Here is a 17,500-nt window from a genome sequence, read left to right as displayed (position 1 = left end):
ATATTGCACATGCGAGTCCACACCCTCGTTAGGGAACACGTCCTGCTTACTGCACAGTGTGCTCGTCTAGTCTACTTCTCCCTGGAATCTCTTTCTGAAGGATACACCCTACACTCGATCAGAACCCATCCTGCTGTTATTACTTTAAGAGACCGCTTTCACAGTAATGCACAGAATTGAAAGCATACCTGAAGGGGAAAAAAACATAGAAAAATCACGTTTTTATCACATTATAGTAATATTATCAAAGCAAAGCTGCAGCAGGACTTGGGTCAGTTCTTTCAGAGCTTCCCAGGCCTTTCTGGATCCACATTACGGTCCGAAACATTAGACGGTTTTCATTCACATGCATACTGAGGCTCCCAAAACGGCAGAAAAACTACATTTGTTCTTAAATATTATCGGTATTCGAATTAAAAGGCATCATTTCGGTTGCCTTTGGCCACAAGAGGGCGCAGGAGCAAAATATTACTAACGCGTGTTTTCACAAAGCAATAAAATAACACCTTCAGTGCGCTTGAAGTAAAGTCATGTTTTTAAACTCCAATGTCCCCAATGAGGAAAGTCCTGAGACATGTTTTAATAAATGCTTTCTAAACCCTTGTCTCGAGTGCAGCGGTCATGTCCCTCTAATGTCTAAAACGTAGGAAACTTTTCAGCATTTATGCTTTTTTTTCGCGATATTGTGAACGAACGATGTAGCAGCGCTGCGTCTAGTGGACTGGATCAGACCAGAAAGACATTTAAGTGCAATGTTTTTTTGCATTCAAATGTGCATTTTAATTTTAAATAATATTTGAACGATTCGTTTTTTGACAGAAGGCTGGACCGTGAGTCACAGTGAGGACACGGAGTCTGTCAGAGAAAGAGTTCACCTCACCGTGCTCGAGCTGGCTGCGCTCCGGCGTGTCGGCCCCGGCCGAGGTGGCGGCCCCTCCGGACGCCTCGCTGCGGTTCACGCTCTCCCGGGAGCCGAAGCGGACCCTGGCGCTGGAGCGCGAGCTGACGTCCGGCGACGTGTCCGGCAGGTCCTCCGCTTTGGTCGGCGTGACGGTGAAGCGCACAGACGAGGCCATGGCTTCCCGCGCCGCCGGCTGCTGCTGCGGCTCCGACAGGGTGACGGCCCCGGGGCCCCGCTGCGGCGAGGAGCGGCTCAGCTCACGGCCCGATGCGCCGCCATGAATCTGAGAGAGAGTGTGTGTGTGTGTGTGTGTGATCACTGCACAGGAGGGCGTTGAATCGTTCTCCCTCAGAAGGCAGCGGTGCTAGTATCTCCTGGTTTGTGCTCAGATCAGCCGCTGCGGCTTGAATCTGGTTTCTGACGCGTCAGCACAGACCGGGGCAGAACCGTAATGAAAACCTCCGCACTAAACCATCTGACAGCTTATGAAAAATTAACCTTCCTCTGCTGGGACCCAAAATGCATGAAGGCCGGTTGATGCAAAACGCTGTCATGACAAACACGGCAATCTGACGGATTTAAAACGAGAGAGAGAGTGTGTGAGTGTGTGTGTGTGTGTGTGTGAGAGAGAGAGAGAGAGAGAGAGAGAGAGAGAGTGTGTGTGTGTGTGTGTATGTATGTGTGTGTGTGAGAGAGAGAGAGAGAGTGTGTGTGTGTGTGTGAGAGAGAGAGAAAGAGGAAAAGAAACAGAACAAAAAGAGCACAATGTCAATACACACAAATACAGAAGACTGGTTTTAAACGGTTCTAGCTGGTCTTGGGCTGGAGAAATCCGGTTTAGATGCTCTATTTATATTTTATCAATATGCAGCACCTTGTTGCCTATTGAGGGACGAGATATTTTCTTCCTACAAATAAAAAGCGCATGTTACGTCACGAGTAAGTATAGCAAAAAACGCACATTTCCATACATATACACGTCATAATTATACATAAATAATGATTAACCTTTAGCAGTTAGGGGTAATAAACACGCTTTGTTACGGTATTTCTGGGCATCGAAGGGAGCTTTTCACACAGAAGGCATTCAGGAGCGTCGTTCCGTAGTAGGTTTCTTAAAGTATGCCGCTCGCGGGGTTCAGCTGCTCGCGGTGCTGTCTATGAAGGGAGCTCGCTAGGTTTGGCAACACTGACCGGCTAGCTCCTGCGACACTTTCTACGAGCGCCTCCATTAAGCCAATTATAATCAGATCACAGGCGCACGCCTGACAGAAGAGCGGCACACAGCATAGCGAACTCTTTATGTAACTAATAACGACAACGGGTGCACCTCGGAAGACGCGCGCGCCAGATCCCTTCAAGACGTTCGAGCGCGTGAACACACAGAAAACCCGCGCTAACGGTCGCCTTGCTCGCGTCAGACAGCAGCCGCTCGTTTACCTCCGCGGTGCGGTCACTGATCCGCTGGACACCGGCTCCTGGACGAATGAAATCCGCTCTGTTTATCGCTCCGGCTTCTGACCGTCAAAATCAGCACGTCTGACTGACTGCGGCGTAAACGCGCGAGAGGCACGCTCTTTGACGCCGTGACGTATGCACGCAGGATGCGTCGCCGGGAAATGTAGTCCTCAGCGTTATTGTTTCGTTATTAAGAAACTAGCTTTTCACTTCAAATTTATAATGTACATTTTTTGTTTATATATATATATATATATATATATATATATATATATATATATATATTAATATTATATATTTTTTTTGCTTGTTTTGTATATTTAGTATACCTTTTTGCATTTTATTTAATTTTCCAGATAAATATGCAACACAAAAAAAAAAAATTCACTCATTTTATTTTACTACACATGAAGATTCATTTACGTAGTCATACGTTTGCAACGTGAATAAACTAAACATCAAGGTCAACAACAAATAAGGATGCCATATTTAAAGTAATGAAAATTACATTTTTCGTGTAAAAATAATGAATTGTGTCCAGTCCACTGCGGCTGGGCCCGGGGCCCGTTCAGAGCACAGGTCGTGGTTGTTGAGTCAGCAGCAGGCCGAAGCGCTTCTTGATGGTCACTCGGTGTCTGGAGAACTTGTCGTCCGGTGAGAAGCGGGCCGGATGCGCAGAGCTGGTGGGCTGGTCGCTCGGGTCCAGTTTCTGCAGAAAAACACATAAATAGCATTTATTTCTTAATTCACGTATATGACAGTATGCAATAACAACTAGTACAGCTTTTAAGAAAATATACAATTAAAATTGCGTAGTATTATGATTTTTACTAATTACATTAGTTATTTACTACAGCAACAATAGTGTGTTTATTGGGATGGTACTGAATGATCACTAAGGAAAGTTTCTATTTGGATATTTTTGGTAAACCAAATAAGAACGTTGAGGGAACCATAAACTAACGTTCCCGGAACGTTAAAAAGGATTTTATAAGCCGAAGCCACTTACACAATACTTTAAACAAATGCAGTCGTTATGGTGTTGAACTCATAACGCTACAATGTTTAAAACACCTACTTTGTGTCGTGTACGTGTCGCATTATGGCCAAAGCGCCGTGTTTACAGCGGAAAAAACAGACTCACCTTCAGAGTATAAACCCTTTCGCCGTTCTCGTTCAGATAGTACTGCAGGAACATGATGAAGTGATCACACACCGGGTTTATTTCACCGATTTCTGAGCTGAAAGCAGGTTTATATCCCGCAAAGTAGCGAGCGGCGAAAACCCCACGTGCGAGAGCGAAACCGAACAAACCGGAAGTGTGCGTCTCCGCGCAAGGGAGCATGGGAAATCGAGTGTTTTGCTAGTTTTTTTTGCTAGTCAAGTATGTGAAGAAAGACCGCCACCTACTGTACGACATAAATAAACATTGACGTAAATAAACATCGATACATATAAAAAACAGCCGTTTAACACGCTACAAAAACATTTTGAGCATCAATTAATTTGTTTGTCTAAAGTTGCACGAAGTGTGTTTGTTTTCGAAAGAGAGCGGTTTAAATCTGTTTTCTGCTTCTCAGAGACAAACTGAAGCAGGTTTGTTAACTCTTCAAATCCGCTTTGCTTCAGTCTTTTCTATGAATTAATCAGATCCTCAACGAAAGACGCTCGACTGAATTCGGTTAAAAAAAAAAGGTTGCTATTCTTCATATTTAGCCATTTTTTCCTTTGACTATGGCGATGTGAAATATCAATTAGTATAGGATTAGAAATGAGCTATAGTACAATAAATGGTTTTGGATCAATGTAATTTTGCTAAATATCTGTCATGTTGTATTTTTACGGTCAGGTTGTATTTGATGGTCAGCTTCTGTTTTAAAGCTGCTTTAGAAACAAGACGCATGGCCTTTATCTGAACCGTAATCCAGATCTCGTGAGTGAGCTGTAGTTAATGTTCATCTCAGAGATGAGGTCCAGCGATGCTCCTTCAGCTGAGGATGACCGTCTGATGAAGATCTCCCCCGCTCTTCCTCGGGGCCCGTGTTTCCCGGCTCCTCTTCTCGTCCGTCCTCACGCCTCGGGGCTTGTTTTAGTTCCTCGTGAGAGTCCTGGTGTGTTCGGCGGTGTCTCAGCGGCTCGTCGCAGGCTCTTCTGCCCAGTCTTCACGTCTTGGCCGGCTCCGGGGCCCCGTACAGACCCCTGTGTGGAGCTCTTCCCCGCTCCTCAGATGATCTGGACGGGGGGTCATCTTCCTCTGCCCCGCTGCTTCACGTGAGTACAGAGGATCTTACAGCATTGTTTTTTTTTTCTTATTTAGTAGTATTTTATGTGTTTAGTATGTAATATAATTCATGTAATTAATAAATAAATTACAAATTGTTTATATGTATGCTTTTTATGTTTTTATTGTGCATTATTTATTCATTTATTACAATTAACACATTAAGTGTCACACATTTTTACTACTATTTATTAATAGTATAATCTATTATATTTTATCGTTTCATAAAATTCTGTAATGCTGTCAAATGATTAAAATTAATAAATCTATGTTTTTGTGTACTTTATATATTATTATTATTCAAACACACCCATACAGTAAAGTATATATTCTCCAAATATTCACATTTCTAATTTATCTGATATGTATTTAATGTATAGACATTTGGGTGAATTATCACATATAATATACACAGTGCACACATGTATATTTAAATAAAAACATTTATTTGTATTGTGATGAATGGTTTGAGAGCAGGTCTGACACACAGGGGTTTCTCTATATTTCTGCAGCTTCGTTGAGATACGAGAACAGGACAGGAACACCAACAGAGCAGACGCTGACGGCAAAGGTCAGGGTTCATTTTAACGTTATTCATAGCAAACGCTAGCGTCTTTAAACCACGCTGGAGTAAAGTGTATTATACTGTAGCATGAAATACTGAACCGATATTTATTTTAATTAGGTAAAAAGCTCTTTTTCTCTCGAGCATCATATGAAAATGCACGCAGTTTATTTGAAATAATAAATAAAACATTGATACATTTTACATTCGATCCCTATGTACTCAAAAGTGCATTTAATTTATAGTATAGTTCAAATCTATCATATTTACTAACAGACTGATGTAAAAAAAAGATATTAAATTAAACTTTAGTTGGCATATTACTTGTACACATTTCTTAGTATATCTATATTATTAAGATATCTTAATAAAAGTCTAAAATGCATTATCGGATCAATATAATATCGGTCTTTAAATGCAAAACAGTTCAAGCGCACCTAAAGTATACTTACAAGAGTTCACTTTAGAGCAAATATACAAAGTATAGCTTTAATGGTTCTTCGTCACGTCTGTGAGATTGAAGAACAAAACGAGTTGAGCATGTGTTCAGTACACTAAAAGCACAACTACAGGGCATGTTGTTAAGTTCATAGGCGTTGAACTCCCCTGAGAAGCGTCTGAGTGTGAGATCTGAGCTCGTCCTCCAGGTCTCCGTCCGCAGCGCAGCTCAAGGAAAGTGAAGACCGCTCGAAGACGTAAAACAGACCCTCCTCTCCAGGACCTGGCCGAGAGCGCGCTGGCCGAGTACTCCCAGGTCATGGACGCTCTGGGGTCAAAGGTCGCCGGCGGGTCAGAGGTCAGGGATGAGGAGGACGTTTGCGCGCCGTTCCTCAACCAGCTGCTGGACGACAGCCCATCCTCCACCGAGGTACAGCACGCTCCTCCAAAAAGTGAAGCTTTTATAATCCGAAAAACCTTTTTTTCTCCTTAGTGAAGCAGGAAGGACCTTCTTTATGGAATCATTTGGGCGAAAAAGGCCTCACGAAGCAGCTTTATCTCTCTCGTCGCCTTGTTTAGCATTCATGGAGCTTTTCTTCTCGTCTTTCAGGCTGGTCTGGACATGGACTACATCCACTCTCTGCTCTCCTCAGACGTCTTGAAGGATGATCCCGAGCCGGTCGAGGTCCAGCGTGACTCCAGACCCTTAAGGACGGAGAACATACCGGAACCGGTTCTGGATAACAACAAAGACCCGTTTACTGAAGCTCCGCTAGCGAACCCCGAGGGCCGAAGAGTCCAAAGCCATCTGAACGCTTCAGTCCAAGAAGCTCTTCTTTCAGAAACGGATGGAAATGAGACTTTGTGTGCCGATGAATTGGATTCTGAACTACAAAAATCAAAATTCTAAACTACAAGTCCCATCATGCAACATTCCTCAGCCTAAAACATGACCCAGGACCACCAGAAACCCCTGTGAGCGGAGGACAAGAAAACACGGCGAACCAAAACTGGAGGAATATACCAACATAGGAAGGGCAAAAAAAAAAAATAATAAAATGGATTTAGACGGTCCGGATGAAAAAAAACAAACAAACAAACTAATAAAACAGAGAAACCTAAAGGAATCACTCAAGATTGACCAAATAGAGGAAAATAATGTTAATGAAAATAATAAAAACATAAGAGATGACATAGAAGGCGAAAATTGGATGATAAAAATAAAGAGGTTTAAAACGGCTAAATATCATGTTCAGAAGGAACGAGTGACAAAAACAGAGACTGTGCTGAGACGTATCGATGTTGTGAAGGAGCGGCTCTGAAAGAAACAACACTAATCCGTCGGTCGGAGAGGATCGTGCTGATTTTCCGTCGCAAGACAAGTGCGTCAACGATTGAGAAGAAAGAGGCGACCAGAAAGAGGCGTTAGAGAAAAGATGGATGAAATGAGCTCCCGAGGCGTGACAAACTACACACAAACATCACGTCTTTATTTAAGAATTTTAATATATTAAAAAGTATAAAATATGACACTTCGGCCCAAATCCTTCGCAGTGCAGTCTTTGGTTTTTCTGATATACAAAGCTTAAAATGACAAAAATATACAGTTTTAAATACACAAACAGACTTCTTGATAAAATATATATATATATCTATATAGGCTTTTGTTCCAAGGCACATGTAGTGGTGGCATATTCTCACAGTATCATTCCCAGCAAAAACACAAATTAAGAGTAACGCTCAAGAAAGAAATCATTCGTACGCGCGTAAACAGAACCTCGACCCGACCCTGGACTCGTGCTCACCGTCCATGCTAGTTAGCGTGCGCTAACACTCGGCTCGCTAGAAAGATGCGGCACGTCTGAAGATGTTCGTCCCAGTACGGCGGCGCAGCTTCAGTCGGACTTCGTACCGCTCGCTCCGTAACCGGTATAAATCCCGTTGTTGTTGCCGTTGGCCTTTCCGTTGGGAATGCCGTTGTGGTTTCCGTCCGCGGGCCCGCTGCAGCGGAGATAGTCGCTAATAACTCTGCGATAAACCGGATGCGTCGTCAGCAAGTCTCGCAGAGAAGCTTTAGGAGAGATAAATACATAATCAGCACACGACAGTCTAATATCAGCATTACAGCCTCAAACTAGCGATATATCTATATATTGAGCGACATTTGCATATTGCATTTTCGTACAAAAGATATATTTGACACTAATGTGATTCACTGAATCATTCATTCAAACTGTGTGTTCATAACGTTTGTGAATGGATCACTGAACCAGTGACTCGTTCAAAAACTGATTCGATCAGGAACCAAACGCTACGCTTCTATAAGATATGATATCCGAGATATTATAAGCGTGTATACAGTTAAACCGGCGGTTACAGTGTTACTGTAGATGATGAATATGGCTGACCCCAGCTGAAGGGCAGCGGTCTTTACCTTCGGTGGGTCGCCCCCTGCTGGTCAGCGCCGTGAACATCTCTGTGATGAAGTACTGAGGGACACCCAGCAGCGCCCCCATCAGGCCGGACAGATCGTCTGCGCTCAACACGCCATCCTGGTCTGCATCGAACCACTGCCACACACACACACACAAACATTTGAACTCTCCTGAGGGATGCTTTTAATCTGAGTCACACACACTTTGACAACACACACACAATGGTGAGTGACTTTTAATCTGTCTGATGACAAACAGGAATGGTGGTGACTGCACTGGGGAAACTAATATAATTCTATTGTACAGTAAAAAAAAAAAATAGTAATAATTTCAAATACAAATAAAATACTAAAAAATATTTTATTTCACTTTAAAACCTTACAGAAGTTTTATTTTGATGCAATTCATAATACGATTATATTTTTTAATCAAACCAAAAATCTAGTTGTGATTATTACATGAACGTTTAATTTATTAAATAAATATTCATATAGAAATAATTATATAAGAGATATCATTCAGTTCAGTAACAAGGAATCTTCATATTTAGTGATAGTAATTGTTTACAGAACTACAGTAAAAACTGCAATATTTCATTTTAATTCAAAATAAATAAGAATGACTGTAAATGTTGTCAGCAAAGCATTCTCATTACAAAAGATTTTGCCGGGTGTTATACGTGTTAAAATGCATTTTATAAGCTACTTAGAGCTAAGAGCATTCAGACTGAAAACCCTGCTGTCCTGAGCTGTTTGTGTGTAAATGAAGCGTGCTGCAGGACAGAACCACACCAGACTCCAGCAGGAGTTACTTCATGCTTGGCAACAGTTCATTTCAGGCCTTGTCTGTAAATATTTTCTCAGTAATTTTTAATAGCATACTGTAAAACAGTCATGTATGTCGACACCTCAGTCAGAACAAACAACTTGATAACACGGCACACCCATCCACACACACACACACACACACACACACTCACCGTGAACGCGGTGTGTATGAGAGACTCCAGACTCCTGAACCCAGACACAGCAGAAACACTCAGACAGATCTGCCTCAGATCCACCGTATCGTCCTGAAAACACACAGATCTGCTTTTGTCCTGCTCAGAAGCATGAAAGCATCTTGTGTGCTTGAAAAATGTTGAATTATTTGTAAGAATCATATTATTTGCTTCTGAACTAAAAAAGCAGCACAAACACACTCGTGTATCAGCCATATTTAAAACAAATCACTATTGGCTTCCACAGAAATAACAGAAGAACGAAACTTATACAGGTACAAAGAAAACTAAACGAGGGAGAGAACTGATATGAATGTTGATATTTAGCTGCACTGTCTCTTTAAATCGGTGTCTCTAAGCTATGGTAGGACTGCAGTGAATTTGAATACAAGGCATTTATCGCCCCTGTGGATCTAATAAATGATGAGCTCCATCTCACACCGAGTTACCTTGGAGTAAAGCGAGCAGATCTTTACACCTGTCTGTCTGTCCTTCAGCCCCAGAAGATCCGTCAGGTGATCGACCGTTACCATGGTGCTCTCTCCTGACTGACAGCTGTCAATCATCCGGTTCATCACCGCCTCCACGTGACTGCTAGAGAGACTGTAGAACCACAGAGTGTGAGACACGCTCTCGCACTCTTTCACTCACCCACTCACTCTCTCAGCACTCGCGCACTCACGGCGCACACACTCTCACACTCCCTCACTCTGCGCTCACAGCGCTCTCACCCACTCACTCTCGCACTCTCTCAGCGCTTGCACTCTCACCTTCGCTCTCGCACGCGCGCCACACACACACACACTCGCTCTCGCACACACACACACTCGCTCTCGCACGCGCACACACACTCGCTCTCGCCACACACACTCGCTCTCGCACTCTTACACTCACTCACTCACTCTGCGCTCACAGCACTCTCGCACACACGCGCACACACTCTCGCTCGCTCACTCTCGCGCACACGCTCTCTGCACGCACACACACACTCCACACACACACACTGCACGCACTCACACGCGCTTGCCACACACACTCGCACACGCGCACACACACACACTCGCAGACGCGCACACACACTCGCACGCGCACGCACACACACACCTGTGTTCATGGAGCAGGCGGAGTGTTTCCTGTGCCGGAGGCTCCAGGGGAAGTGAGAGGTTTCCCAGTTTCTTCACAGGAAAACGGCCCTCCATCACATAATCAGTGGCGGGAACATTGAGAGCTCTACGAGAAAACACACAAGAGATTCTTATATCAATACTAGAAATGAGTCTAAACCATATTATTATCATCTTTCTAGTCTGAACAGAAGTGAAGACAGGAGTACTGCGATGATTAAAATAAACTAAAACTACTAAAAACGTAAACGTCAGATGAAAAACATTGTATGTTTTGGTGGTCATTAACAAAACCGAAATGTTAAAGTAAATTAAATGAGGAATTATTATAATTTAATTAATACTACAAGAGTATATAAAGATTAAAGTTTAAGTCACATAAAATTTTAATCTGCGGCACATCTTTTTTTGTTTTGTTTTCTTGTACTGCCCATTTATGTTTTACATTTTAACTTTTTTGCGTTTTTAAACGTAGTTAATTTTTTGTTGTTATGACTACCTAACTTTTATTTTAGTTTTATTACAAGCAATATGCTTGAATGTCTTCAGTGAGCTCTCTCTCACATCAATCGTGAAAAACAAATTATAAAATCGCACCATTCGACCTTCAGTGATGCGTTCCTGCCGCAAAACCATGCCCTGCATGCACTGAAGTCACCCTGAGGCCCGTCTCCCATGAGGACTTGCGGTCTGTATAAAACATGGTAAATCATCCAGACTTACTGAGCCATGACCTTCTGTACGTTCTCAGCGTATAACTCTGGGTTCTGTTTCTCCTCCTGCGACGGCACGTAGACGGGCAGGAACTGCAACCAATCAGAGCACAGAAGGGTTACTGAGCGCCGTTCTATTGGTCAGAGCTGAAGCAGCGCTGGACGTGATTGGCTGCGGCGCGGAACCCACCTCCACGGTGACGCTGGTGTAGATCTGAGAGGTGTGCCACAGAGCTGCGAGCCTACACACACACACACACACACACACACACACACACACACACACACACACACACACACACACACACACACACACACACACACACACACACACACACACACACACACACACACACACACACACACACACACACACACACACACACACACACACACACACACACACACACCTGGGTTTAGGAGAAGTACTGCATTACTGACAGTCAATTATTAACAGAAAGAACAATGGCTCCTCACCACGTCAGCCCTTTCCAGGTCCAGCGAACCGTGTCCTGTGAACACATTGGAAGCGTGTTTTATGAAGCGAGGTTATAATAGTTTATTTACTCGAGCTCTTCTCTAGTGTCTATTTCAGACGACTGTCCTGATCATGTACACTCATCCAGAGCTTACATAAATGCGGCTAATTTTATCCGTGGCAGGCATGTGCTCGGACTCACCGGTTCTCCAGGGTAGCGGAGCAGCACGGGCTGGACGGGAACACCGGCCAGAAACGCTCCTGGTACAAAACAAACATGACCTTAACACACTCGCAGAGATCTGCTCATCGGCCTGAAACAAGACTCAAAGCCGTTTATTTCTGTGATCAGAACTGAGTTTTCAGCATCATTACTGCTGATTTGCTGCTCGAGAAACATTTCTGATTATTATCAATGCTAAAAAACAGTTGTGCTCCAGGAAACAGACAAATACAAAGATCAACAGAACAGCATTCATTTGAAACCGAAATCTACTGTAACTTTATAATTGTCTTTACTGTCACTTGTGTGTGTGTGTGTGTGTGTCGTACCAGGTTTAAATTTAATCAGAGCTCGGCCGTTAGTTGTTGTTCCTTCTGGAAACATGAGCATCTGCCGAGAGAAATGGAGCACAAAATGAGATCAAACCGTACGTGTGTTACACAGGAGAGAGAGTGTGTGTGTGTGTGTGTGTGTGTGAGAGAGAGAGAGTGTGTGTGTGTGTGTGTGTACCTGAGGCCAGTGGGCGTCAGACGTGACTCTCTCACAGATCTGAGACACACATTTCTTCCTGGACTGAGGATCTTTTCGACTCACGATCACAGACTGATTGAACTCCAGCAGCGCTGAACACACACACACACACACACACACACACACCATCGATACATCTACCTTCTTTGCTTTCACACACTTCAGCAGTACATCGCTCTAAACTCAGTGGGTTTACTGAAATAAGGTCTGTTTAACACAAGATTTTCACGTTCAACTCTACAATATTAAACATCAGTAAAACCCTTTGTTTTGAAGATTTCTGCAGGTTTGATGAAGATCAATGTAATACCTTTTAAGACGAAGAAAAGAAAACGTTAAGGAATAAGTTGAACGGAACTCAATAATTCTCTAAATGCAAATGTCTCGGATAATGTTATTCAAAACACAAACTACAGCAGATCTAATGAGAAGTTTTGTTTTATGAGACATGTGTCAAAACTAAGCAAGTTTATGATCAAAACACTTAATTGCTTTGTGCATAAACTCTCAAAAATAAGTACTCTCATACACCGATATATAATATAATATAATATATGCCGCTCTTGAACTTAATCTGAAAGGTTTGTGTTGAGGGATCAGAAGTGGACCTCACCTCCGATGACCGGCAGTCTGCAGTTCTCTGACCGTGACACCACCATCGGCAGACCCGTCGCGCAAAGCACCAGCATGTCCAGGAAGCCACTGTGTGGAGCTACGACCAACACCGGAGCCTCCTTCACCCCCGCCTGACGACCTTTGACCTTAATCCACAGGAAGCCCATGGAGAAGAAGACGGCGCGGCTGAGGAAGAGCATGATGTGATGGAAGAGCCACCAGCGCCAGCCCCGCACAGGCTCCGCCCGCTCCGCCGCCGACAGACCGGCCAATCGCAGACGAGCGATGGGCCACATGAGCAGGAAGAAGAGCGTGGCCAGGGTGATGCGCACAGGAAACAGAACCACGCCCAGAACCATCCCCTGAGAGAGAGAGACACTTCAGTCAACACACTCGATAGAGAGAAAGACAGATTACATCATATAGTGCTTCAGCTGGTCAGATCGTGTCGTAGAGCACGTTTAGCGTAGATCGTGTCGTCCAGCACTTAACGTACAGAAAAGCGCCGAAGCATCGTTTATCAGAATGCTTTTAGTAGCAGTATATTTTGATTTAATGCCATGTCAGCATCTTAAGCAAAAACAATTTACAAAACACACCTTTATGAATGATTATTTTAGGTCCATCTGCTGTTCAAAACTACGCTCAGAATCCACCTCGCACTCGCAAACGACCGGCTTTTAATGTCTGTTTTCACGATACATACATTTATTCCTGACAGAGCAGGTAGACTCAGTTTTTACCTGGTTCATTTCATGTTTTTATTAAGCACGAATAAAGAACATCAGTTGACCAGAGTGTTGCATAATTAAATTCAGAATATTTTTCTCATGCGCAGATTGCAAAGCTCTGATAAAGAAAGGTCGTTAAATCGTCTCAACTCTTGCAAACACACCTCTCTCGCATCTAGCCGTGATCCAGGCTGAGACGTACTTCCTTGTATTAATCAGACAGACAGGAGGGTGCCAGATTATTAAAGGATTTTAAAACAAATGGCAAATCAATTTCATAAGCACTACCGAGCCAATTTAGATCAGCAGCGATCCGACTGGTTGAGCTGGTTTCTGAACGATTACTTTACGCGGTTTCTTCTCGCACCGTCTCAATCTGAAACTTAATTAATATTTTGTTTTCGAAGTGAGGCAATGTACAGCAGACATGTACAAACAGAAATCAGGGCTGCACGAGATGACTAGCTGACTCTACAATAAAATAACTTGGAAGCTGAAATAAGTCATAATTATATTTAAAAAAGGAAATGCAAATAAAATTCACCACAGTAACCATACTCCGAGCCAAAACACCCCTCATGAATATTTATTAATGCTGACTAATGACTAATTGTTTTGAAAAGTGTTATGTATACATAATAGGATAAATATACGCAGACACAAACATACAGTATTTTTTTATATTCACATGCATTTACGTTTATATTCATATAATTTATATCATATCAGTATATTTAATATATAAACATAATAAATATGCACAATATTACAATCGATATTAATCATTTGACAGCACTGAAATTAACCATGGTTAAAGGTTTAATAACATTTTTTGCCATATTGGATTTCCATAACCACAGTTTAAAAACAAGCGCCATGTTTTAACAACATCTAGCGGAAAAACTACGGTTACTGTGGTGTTACCATGGGTTTTCGGCTTCATTTATTTGTAGTAAACAGCTGATTTTCTGAAGCGATAATAGATACAGTTAGTCTGCAAGCATAAAACCATACTAAGCTTCTGACTTCAAGCCAGGGCAAAATTACAATAACACACAAATATATACGTTTTTACGACGTTACACTTCAGCTGCTGTTACATGTTTTATTGTAAACCTGCCGTTTTGTTTTCACACAATCACAGCCCTGAATCACTTAAGAGCCATAAAGCTGTTTTTATATTATAGCAAAGGTTGTCTATGAAGCATTTAGTACCAAAAAAGTAAGAATTACCGCTATCCGTTACAGCGTTACATTTAGCGTTACAGCTCGCTGATGTGCGTCAGGAAGCGTTCGGGGTTTATTTCGGGTGTTATTCTGAACAGAATAGTTTAGTCTGTTCAACAGCGAACGGCTGCGATCAATCACACCATATAAACACAGGTTTAAGTTAAAAATAGAGCACTTTAGCGACAACCGCCACAGTTACAGAAACTTCGGTCGCCATGGTGATTTTTGCAGAACATATGTTGCCTGACGCGCGCGTTCAGGTCTGGCACGTGCGTCGGTCACGCAGCCGAAGTCATGGCGCGGAAGGAACGCGTGAAGATGAACGGAGATCTCACCTGGATCCGCCGAGCGGCCGTTAGGTCCACTTCATGAACGAACGGGTGCGGAGCGTGCGACTTCCCCTTCCACATCACCGCCGGAGACTTCAGCACAGCGAGGGAACGCTTCCGAAGGAACGGGCGAATAAAAACTTAAGATGGCGGTGACGCTAAAAGAAAACTACACGAGCATTTGCGTGACACGACCTCAAGCCCGTCCGGTTAAAAACACAGCTGTAAAACGGAACTAGAACGCGCTCGACCTCCGGGAACGGTCGGCGCACACAAACTTAAGTAGAAGAAACCGAAGAGTTCCACGCGGAACCCCGCCCACTAAAAGCACAACATCTAGCGAGGCCCCGCCCACCAAGCGCACAGCATCAAGCGAGGCCCCGCCCACCAAGCGCGCAACATTAAGCGAGGCCCCGCCCGCTAAGCGCACAATATAAGACTAGGCCCCGCCCATAAACACACAACAATCATCTTGTCCCCGCCCACCTAAACTCTCAATCTAGTCAGTCACTGCGTCCTTTGAATATTACTTAACTTCATCAGAGCTTACATTTATTACGCTGTTATTTTTTTGATATTTTTCGTGGTCACTCTTTCTTTAAGAAACCACTATGCAATTCCAGTGCTGTCATAGAAACAGATCTCATTTATTCTCAAAGAATAATCTTTTGTCTCTAAATTAAACTAGCCTGTAGGACTAGACGCGGCCCAACATGTGTGAGATATACAGAGAGACATCTAGACGGGGTCGCACATTAAACCTGATCTGTGTGAATTTCTGCTCAAGTGCCCGATGAACTCGAACAGCAACGAAGGATGAGAACTCTCACACATTTGACCCAAAAGATCAGCTGGGTGATTTTACGCTTCGGTTCCTGAGAGAGAAAGTTTGTTTAAGGAGGCATCAGCTGTGAAGGAGTGTTTGTGTGCGAGCGAGAGGAACCGGCCGGAGCGGATCTGCTGGTTCTCTGGGTGGAGGTGATGTTCAGAGACCTCTCACACACACACACACACACACACACACACACACACACACACACACACACACACACACACACACACACACCAGAGGAACGCCTGAGACCGGTCCGGCCAGCAAGGCTCTGTAATGAACCCACGCTATTTTAGTCTCTATTGTTGAAAAGTCATGCGTGAAACTCCATTAAACAGAGATCATCATCAACATCCATCAACAACTACTTCAAGAAACTAAATTAAACTTATAACACTTCATACTTTTAGCTGATTGTAGAGATATATACAAATGTCTTAAATATATTTGTGTATTATATGTCTTTGAAATATCGGTATATTTCCTTTAGGCTAAAGATTTACATTAAGTTTTAGGTTTTAACTTCATCCAAATATAAATGATAAATACTTCACTCTTTATGTAGAAATGGGTGTTTAATATATAGGTTTCGAACATTAATATACTTTTAGAATATCTCTGTACGCTAAAATATTATATTAAAACGTTTTTTTAATTAAAAACAATATTTTACATTTGTATTTGAGACTAAATGAATACTAATGCTTCTGTAGAAAAAAGCTGAAGTTAAATTCAAGATTAAATATGAGCCGGAGATGTTGAGTAAACATAATCTCACCTAAACAGTACATGAAAATAATTCTAGATAGAAGCATTTATTGTTTAATATTTTAAATGTCTATTAGATAACTTCAATAGAAACTCAAAGAATGTATATCCATTATGTTTTAAAATGAAAAGTTCTGTTTTTCCTTCTGTACAACGGATCTGAGTTTCACCTAAACATCAATAATTCATGCACTTCATGCACTATCATTTTTAATATTAAAAAGCGTTCGAAATAAACCCCATTTACTCAATATATTACATTTAATATAATGCGTTTAAAATAAATGTAAATATCTTTAATATGTGCATATAATAGATCTTTACGGTTTACATTTGAAGTGAAATAAAGATATACATTTAGCTTAAAGAGTGATGGATATTTAATGCAGAAGGGTGTCAAATGTCATCTATTTTCACTTCAAAACAGCAAGATGTTAAATGAACTTTATTAACGAAACAAAATACATCAGTGTTATCACAAATGATCAGTATAACTTAATTATCAGCAGAGGTGGGGTTAAAATGTTTAGTGTGAGTGTGTGTGTGTGTGAGAGTGTGAGTGTGTGTGAGTGTGAGAGTGTGTGTGTGTGTGTGTGTGAGAGTGTGTGTGTGTGTGTGTGTGTGTGTGTGAGTGTGTGTGTGTAAGAGTGTGTGTGAGTGTGAGAGTGTGTGTGTGTGTGTGTGTGTGTGTGTGAGAGTGTGTGTGTGTGTGTGTGAGAGTGAGAGTGTGTGAGTGTGTGTGAGTGAGAGTGTGTGAGTGTGTGTGTGTGTGTGTGAGTGAGAGTGTGTGTGTGTGTGTGTGTGTGAGTGTGTGTGTGTGTGTGTGTGTGAGAGTGTGTGTGTGTGTG

At 42.5% G+C, this 17,500-nt stretch overlaps 5 protein-coding genes across 8 annotated transcripts in view; 1 reads left to right on the top strand and 4 right to left on the bottom strand.

Moving 5' to 3' along the window:
* The window catches only part of LOC122348616 (solute carrier family 12 member 6-like), a 20,345-nt gene extending 17,869 nt beyond the window's left edge, over positions 1–2,476 (bottom strand). For both annotated transcript variants that reach the window (XM_043244235.1, XM_043244236.1), the window contains exons 1-2: positions 2,342–2,476; positions 881–1,470 (exon numbers count right to left, since the gene is read on the bottom strand). In XM_043244235.1, the coding sequence (XP_043100170.1) occupies positions 881–1,076 (196 nt within the window). In that variant the 5' untranslated portion in view covers positions 1,077–1,470; positions 2,342–2,476. The remainder of the gene's footprint in view (positions 1–880; positions 1,471–2,341) is intronic.
* On the top strand, positions 1,606–6,975 carry LOC122348620. Of its 2 annotated transcripts, none has more exons than XM_043244241.1 (5): positions 1,606–1,840; positions 4,324–4,630; positions 5,153–5,211; positions 5,853–6,073; positions 6,254–6,975. In XM_043244241.1, exons 2-5 carry the CDS (start codon positions 4,326–4,328, stop codon positions 6,551–6,553), a joined length of 885 nt encoding a protein of 294 aa, XP_043100176.1. In that variant the 5' UTR covers positions 1,606–1,840; positions 4,324–4,325; the 3' UTR covers positions 6,554–6,975. The 2 variants fall into 2 exon arrangements, with proteins under 2 accessions (XP_043100176.1, XP_043100175.1); XM_043244240.1 differs by having other exon boundaries at positions 4,241–4,630.
* nop10 (NOP10 ribonucleoprotein homolog (yeast)) lies at positions 2,738–3,697 on the bottom strand. The gene is made up of 2 exons (XM_043244242.1): positions 3,504–3,697; positions 2,738–3,068 (listed from the first exon to the last, which is right to left on the bottom strand). The coding sequence occupies exons 1-2, from the start codon at positions 3,555–3,557 to the stop codon at positions 2,928–2,930; spliced, it is 195 nt and encodes a 64-aa protein (XP_043100177.1). The 5' UTR covers positions 3,558–3,697; the 3' UTR covers positions 2,738–2,927.
* A 156-nt stretch (positions 6,976–7,131) lies between the features above and the next one.
* lpcat4 (lysophosphatidylcholine acyltransferase 4) lies at positions 7,132–15,381 on the bottom strand. The gene is made up of 13 exons (XM_043244243.1): positions 15,059–15,381; positions 12,761–13,124; positions 12,127–12,239; positions 11,946–12,006; positions 11,596–11,654; positions 11,393–11,427; positions 11,106–11,157; positions 10,926–11,008; positions 10,183–10,308; positions 9,528–9,681; positions 9,058–9,150; positions 8,078–8,213; positions 7,132–7,714 (listed from the first exon to the last, which is right to left on the bottom strand). Exons 1-13 carry the CDS (start codon positions 15,131–15,133, stop codon positions 7,539–7,541), a joined length of 1,527 nt encoding a protein of 508 aa, XP_043100178.1. The 5' UTR covers positions 15,134–15,381; the 3' UTR covers positions 7,132–7,538.
* Positions 15,382–17,460: 2,079 nt separating this feature from the next.
* Positions 17,461–17,500, bottom strand: part of emc4 (ER membrane protein complex subunit 4) — a 3,360-nt gene continuing 3,320 nt past the window's right edge. For both annotated transcript variants that reach the window (XM_043243375.1, XM_043243376.1), the window contains exon 6: positions 17,461–17,500. This exon is cut by the window's right edge and continues 120 nt beyond it. The gene's annotated coding sequence lies outside the window, so the exon portion shown is untranslated.

The sequence above is a fragment of the Puntigrus tetrazona genome, chromosome 7, assembly GCF_018831695.1.
Source record: "Puntigrus tetrazona isolate hp1 chromosome 7, ASM1883169v1, whole genome shotgun sequence".
NCBI classification, from domain to species: Eukaryota; Metazoa; Chordata; class Actinopteri; order Cypriniformes; family Cyprinidae; genus Puntigrus; species Puntigrus tetrazona.
This window is presented reverse-complemented; position numbering and strand designations above follow the sequence as displayed.